The following is a 7,500-nucleotide window of genomic DNA, read 5'->3' on the forward strand; positions in this document are numbered from 1 at the left end:
TTATTTATTTATATATTGTGTGTTTTATGTTGATTTAATAAAAAAATTAAAACAAATAAAAAATTTTAAAAAAATTTAATTTCTTGTGCGGCCGCGGCCCGGTACCGATCGGTCCACGGACCGGTACCGGGTTGGGGACCACTGATATATATGACATGATAATTTTGGATTTGCAGTTATGCATATTTTCTTCAAACAAATATATAATAACAATGTTATTAGTCAATAATACCATTAATAATATTAACATTAAAAAAATATTCTTAAACCATCAGACTCACAGTCAGCTTTTAAACAAGGAATTTGACTTGGTAGACTGTGCTCTCTTTGTTCAATGCCGTTTCAATTGTTGCTTATTGTAAAAAGTAAGACAGGCTACACTTTATTCTGACCTCACTGAATGTTGCAATTTAGTTTTGCCAAATATGTAAACAGTCCTTTGAGTTAGATTTGAAAAAAACTACTTTTTTTGTTCTGTTTTGTTGATATTCTTCACTATTGAGTCACTTTAAAACTAACCACACTAAAGAAAGTGCATTATACATACACATGAAGTGCACATACATGCAGGAATCACGTTAGATTAACAATACAATTTGGAATAAACTGAAAAAAGCAATACAGTTTTGCAGGATGAAGGTTGAGCTCTAATGCTGCTAGCTTAATGCTAACGTACAATGGACCAGCTCATAGACAAGCTAACTCAAATTAGCATGGCCATTCGCAGGACACAGACAATCATTCACATTCACATTCATATACGGCATATGGGAAATTTGCAGTCTTAAATGAAGCTAACATGCATATTTTTGGAATGTGGGAGGAAACTGGAGTGCCCGGAGAAAACCCACACACTCAAGGTGACAAGTGCACACTTCACCCATAAAGAGGTTCGAAGACGCACACGGCGTAAAGTTAGACGTTATTGTCGGTAGTATAGTTCTGTATATTGTACAGTATTTTGTATATTGTTTTGTATATTATACAGGATTGCTCATTATTTTTATTGGATAGTAGTCTATTTATTTCAATCCTTAGTTTTATCTTTATTACTTCTTGTGTAATTTATTTTTATCCCATATTTGTTCCCACTACCGCACCTTAAGTTGTTAATCTTGTTATATGCAAATATAATGACAATAAAGTCCTTTCTATTCTAATGTCAAAAGATTTAGGCTTGAACAAGAAATGCATTAATTAACCTAAAATACCTTTCTGTCCTTACTTTTGCTGGGTGTCAGGCCTTCAGGTGCGCGACCAGCTGCTCACGCACTTCTGACAGGCGATTTAAATGCACGTTTTTTGTTTTTGTTTTTCAAAATAAGGCAATGAGGAACGTTTTTATGATATTTGAGCTGTTTTTCAAACTTATTTTAGCCAATAGTACGTAAATAATACACTATATACGGTATATCCAGCCATGCAAATACATCACTTAAATTTGTTTTCAAAAAAGAAAGAAAGGAAAAACTTATTTTGAAGGTGTGGAGGCAGTAATCTCGCCATGGTGTTGCGCCATGATCGTTTACATGTAGGGGAAACCTGCATGTACATACCTGTACCTCATACTGTATGTATAGATCAGGGGTGTCCAAACTTTTTCCACTGAGGGCCGCACACGGAAAAATTAAAGCATGCTTGGGCCATTTTGATATTTTTCATAATCAAACCATAACAAAATATATGGATTATTTTTTTGTCTTTTTTACCTTTAGGGCTCCCGGGGACCATAAAGGGTCTAAGTCATTAAAATGTTTTTTTGTTGTTGTCCTGTCTAGCTTCTCATGCAAATCATATAGTTGGTGTAGATGCCCATATCAGATTTACTTTAGTCATTAAAATGTTAAAAACAAGTCAAATTATTATTTTTTATTTATTTATTTAAGGCTTACAGTAAATCTCTACAGTATATCAACGTCAGGTTGATATAAAGTTAAAAAAAATAAATAAAAGGTTTTATTCCTTTTCTGTCAACGACAACTTTGTATTTTATAAAAACCTTCAGAAAGCAATGTTTGATATGAAGTAATTAGAGCCTTAAAAAGATCAATAATGCAGGACACCATTAATATTTTTGAGTAATCACAGTGAAAAGATAAATAAAATCCCATTAAATATATTTGGGATCCAAAAGTTTTTTTTTTAAACTTTCAACACTTAAATTACGAGATCAAATTCAGATATATCTGTCGATTTTACGTTTGAACTATTATTTTGTTTTTTTTATGCTCTTTTGTCAAATAAAACGTTGATGTTGTTGTATGGCAGCCACACAATATATGCAATATTTTCCACATAAAACATTTTATAGTCAAATATTTGAAATAATTGGAGCCTTGAATAGGTCAATAATTCATTATAACATTGATTTTTTTTTTTTTTACAATGGCAAAGAAAGACCAAAAAAAACTGCCTTGTGTCAACATTGCAACTTTTTCTAGTTATATTCACCTCATTCCACTTTTTTAATGTTTTTTGGAATTTTTGAAATAGCATTTCCAGAATGTGTGGCGGGCCGGTAAACAATTAGCTGCTGGCCGCACTTTGGACACCCCTGGTATAGATGGTACTGTAGATCAACTTGGTCGTTTGATATGTAACTTGCCTGCTGATAAAATGCTTTACACCGCCCACAAGCTCACTGATTGGCTCTCTAGCGCTGCCGTTTCTTGTGAACGTGACAATGATTGACAGGCATCCAGTAGCTGACCAAACTTTGAGACACTTGTGATTAAGGGCTATATAAATAACCTTTGGTTAATTGATTGATTGATAGTCCGACACGCCAACGACTCAAGTTCAATCTTGTGGGCGGAGCCTCCTCTGAATTAAGAAGCCTTTTTATTGGTTAGTGTTGGCCACGCCTTGTCTTTGGTATTTTCCCTCCAAATGGGTTGAGGGCGGAAGTAGTCAGCAGTCACTTCCATATTGTCTGGCCACCATCCGAGAATGACCAATAAAAAGGCTTCTAACATAGAGTGTCCATTCACAAGATTTGAGAAAAAGGATTTCTAACAAAAAAACATGGCAACCAAAACTTTTTTTTATGTATATATATATACATATATATATATTAATTTTTTTTTTTGGTTGCAAATCCTTTTTTCCAAATTTCTCTTCATAGTACTCTGCACGGGTGCCATTAAATGGGAACTGCACTTTTTTCTGAATTTTTGCTCATCATTTGCTATCCTTATGTGAGACAACAACTCATGTTTTTCTTATGTTATGCATTCTAACTTGTAAATAAACGCTAGCAAGAGTCAGTTAACAATAGAGGTAATGAGATTCGCTCTAAAAAAACATCCAAAAATCTCCATCAATGTTTTATATACATGCTGTAAGTATATACACTACCGTTCAAAAGTTTGGGGTCACTTGAAATGTCCTTATTTTTGAAGGAAAAGCACTTTACTTTTCAATGAAGATAACTTTAAACTAGTCTTAACTTTAAAGAAATACACTCTATACATTGCTAATGTGGTAAATGACTATTTTAGCTGCAAATGTCTGGTTTTTGGTGCAATATCTACATAGGTGTATAGAGGCCCATTTCCAGCAACTATCACTCCAGTGTTCTAATGGTACAATGTGTTTGCTCATTGGCTCAGAAGGCTAATTGATGATTAGAAAACCCTTGTGCAATCATGTTCACACATCTGAAAACAGTTTAGCTCGTTACAGAAGCTACAAAACTGACCTTCCTTTGAGCAGATTGAGTTTCTGGAGCATCACATTTGTGGGGTCAATTAAACGCTCAAAATGGCCAGAAAAAGAGAACTTTCATCTGAAACTCGACAGTCTATTCTTGTTCTTAGAAATGAAGGCTATTCCACTAAATTGTTTGGGTGACCCCAAACTTTTGAACGGTAGTGTATGTAATGTAGTAAATTCATAATAACATGTAATTACGTATTTTGGTCATATTAAGCATACGGCAGCGCATTCATTTTACAGACGCATCACAACTTTAGCTGTTTACTTTAAAAATAACTATTACAAATCATGTAGACTTCATGAGTGCAACTTTGGGACAAATGATGATCCAGAACCTTATATTTTTTAGCCTGAATATAAGGAGGATGAGCTACAAGTTTTAGAAGCTGAGTAATCAGCAGATCCAGCAAACAGCACATAATAAAACAATCACTTACTGTACAATGTCTGCTCTCACTGGGATGCAGACTAAAGGGATGTTTAGAGCTTCCTGTTTGGATAAAGAATGAATGATAATCCTTACTCGGGTAAAAGTACAAATAAAAGGGTACAAGCTTCTTTTCGAGTCTTTCTCGCCGGGTCTAAATTGAATGTCAAAGTTGACAAACTTCTCGGTTTATGTCCACAACTTTCTACTATACAAGTGAGAGGCTTGGTATATAATCTAGAATTAACTTTCACCAACTCAGAGGCGATGCATCAGCTCATTAGCTTACTATGTCAAAAGGTGCACTGTAAAAAAAAAATCCTATTTGTATGGTTAATTTACTCTACATTTCTACTGTAATTTTTCTATTTTTTTTAAATAGTTTATAAAACTGTAGAATTGAAGACATTATCTGTAAATAAACAATCCGCCTGTTATTTTAAGTAATTTCTATTTTTTTTACAGAAAAATACCAAATTAATTATACATAGCATTTTCTGTTTTCTTAAATTATTTATTAAAGGTGGTTGATCTTAACAATTCAGAAAAAATCTGTAAAATAATGGTATTTTTCTGTGGAACTGCCAGCATTGTCACTTCATTAAAGATGTTTGATCGTAATAATTTGGAAAAACTGTAGAATAAAGGTATTTTTCTGCAGAACTGTTTGCATCGTCACTTTGTTAAAGGTGGTTGATCTTAATGATTTAGTAAAAATCTGTAAAATTACGATATTTTTCCGCAAAACGTTTCATGAAAATTTCTGTAAATATAATGTTTTTGATCATTATTTGGTTTACAATGTTTTACTTTAATTTTATGGTTTTCGTTTGGCAGCCGTAGCTGCCAGTAGATGACCGTTTTTTTACAGAATTTTTTTTTACAGTGTGCATAAGCCAGTTGCCTCTCTGTGACCACGGCGCCGCTAAAAGTAGTTCCTCGGCGTTAGCGCTTCTAATTATAATATTGCTAATACTTGGTCACGACATGTGTATGGAGTATTGTTGGCGGTTTTTGGATGTTTTTTAGAGGGCTTTCTGAGCGCAACAGATGACTCCAATTAGCTGCATTGTTAGCCACCTCTTACTTGCCCTACTTTACGAATTAGAATGCATCAAAGAAAGACAGACATTTGAGTTCTTGTCTTACATAGGAGTTGTGAATGATTGAAGGAGCCAGTTTCAGTACACATCCCTGGTAGCAGGTAGAGTATGAAAAAAGATGTGATGTGGTGACAAATTGGGAGCAGGATGTGGAGAGTAAGTGAACAATTTTAAGAACTAAGAGATTAATGGCAAGCAAAAAAAAAGGGGTAATCTCCTGGGTAAATCGGGAGGTTCAGGCAGTATGATTCAATGATGAGTGTAAATTGAGGATGGATGGTGATATTCCGGATACAAACCAACCGTCACGTCCCGGCATGACAACTTTATGCTCCCTTTACTAGACAAGTGTCCCACTCCCACTCCCACATCACAAGTCGTGATAAGACAATAAAAAAAAACGACGAGACTCCAAGCAGGTACAAACAACAAGTATAAATCCAGCGAAACGTCAGTGGGCCGTAACACGCTTCTCTTACAAATGTGCTGTGTAATCCACATGGACTCTTCCTTTTCCACGCCGCCCACGCCTCTGTGGGGAATTTGGAAAATGAAAGGCGGTTGGTTTCCAGGATGTTTCTTGCCTCTCTTTGAATGTTTCTTTAATACTTTGTCATTCACTTTTTCACCCCCACCTCCAATTTAGAGCCTTATTTTGTCAGCGCTGTGGAGTGGGGGCCTCACATCTACTTCTTCTTCAGAGAGATAGCCATGGAGTTCAACTACCTGGAGAAGGTAAAGAAAATGTAATCAGCAGAATGTCAAATGACAACAATGTTAAAGATACGTTGTAGTGACAGTAAATACAATAAGTAAAATGTAAAAACGCATAAAAATACATAAAAAAATAACTCTAGAAGTTTTTCCATCCTAGCAGGCATTTTCCCCGGGGGTCGGCAACCCGCGGCTCTTTAGCGCCGCCCTAGTGGCTCTCTGGAGATTTTTCAAAACTGTATGAAGAATGGAAAAAGATGAGGGGGAGAAAATCCATTTTTTTGTTTTAGTATGGTTTCTGAAGGAGGACAAACATGACACAAACCTCCCTAATTGTTATAAATCACACTGTTTATATTAAACATGCTTCACTGATTCGAGTATTTGGCGAGCGCCGTTTTGTCCTACTTATATTGGCGGTCCTTGAACTCACCGTATAGTTTGTTTCCATGTATAACTTTCTCCGACTTTCTAGGACGTGTTTTATGCCACTTTTTCTGTCTCATTTTGTCCACCACACTTTTAACGTTGTGCATGAGTGCACAAAGGTGAGTTTTGTTGATGTTATTGACTTGTGTGGAGTGCTAATCAGACATATTTGGTCACTGCATGACTGCAAGCTAATCGATGCTAACATGCTATTTAGGCTAGCGATATGTACGTATTGCATCATTATGCCTCATTTGTAGCTATATTTGAGCTAATTTAGTTTCCTTTAAGTCCTCTTAATTAAACGTATATCTCATGACACATGTAATATGGCTTTTAATTTTTTGCGGCTCCAGACAGATTTGTTTTTGTATTTTTGGTCCAATATGGCTCTTTCAACATTTTGGGTTGCCGACCCCTGCCCTAGCAAGCAAAACTGACCTTTTATTGTATTGTATTTTATTTATTTATTTTATTTGGGTACTCAACTAGTTGAATAAATAATGTGTAGCCCAAGTCTAAATTGGGGCCCTAAGCAGAATTTTGTATTCATCTGAAACCCTTTTTCTACTTTTTTTTTAATCAAACTTGAATTTACTTGAAGCATGTATCATACAAAACAACTAAAAATAGTACGAAAACAATTTTAACATCATTATAACATAAATGTACAAACATTACTTCTTTCATTCTTTCATTCTCAAAATAATTTTACTTAGTGTATCTCATTATATGTAATATGACTTACTTCACCAATTATTATTTATTTGTTTATTTTTATTGTGATTACTTATGGAGTATATTGTGAATAAATTGAGAACAGGAAGTGAACAAAAGTTTTAGCAACTGTTATGTAAAAGAAAAGGGGTAGGATTAAATAAGCTCTGCTTCTTCCTATTCCTTTTCGAACATGTTGAAAAGTGAAACTGGAAATTGTGATGTATCATGTTGTATGCTTGCTGTCCACCGCTGGACTATAAAGACGATATAACATGACCTTGATGACCTTGTTAAATATAATACATTAATAATCTTATATAAAACATTTAACAAATTATTGCCGCCTAATCTACAAAGTTTTTTTATAAGACGAGTGCAGGCTCATAACTT

At 34.7% G+C, this 7,500-nt stretch overlaps 1 protein-coding gene across 1 annotated transcript in view; it reads left to right on the forward strand.

Moving 5' to 3' along the window:
* The window catches only part of sema6bb (sema domain, transmembrane domain (TM), and cytoplasmic domain, (semaphorin) 6Bb), a 521,655-nt gene that overhangs the window by 390,808 nt on the left and 123,347 nt on the right, over nucleotides 1-7,500 (forward strand). Inside the window, exon 11 of the mRNA XM_062039291.1 lies at nucleotides 5,894-5,982. Within this exon, the coding sequence (XP_061895275.1) occupies nucleotides 5,894-5,982 (89 nt within the window). The remainder of the gene's footprint in view (nucleotides 1-5,893; nucleotides 5,983-7,500) is intronic.

This window comes from Entelurus aequoreus, linkage group LG27 (genome assembly GCF_033978785.1).
Source record: "Entelurus aequoreus isolate RoL-2023_Sb linkage group LG27, RoL_Eaeq_v1.1, whole genome shotgun sequence".
Lineage (NCBI taxonomy): Eukaryota > Metazoa > Chordata > Actinopteri > Syngnathiformes > Syngnathidae > Entelurus > Entelurus aequoreus.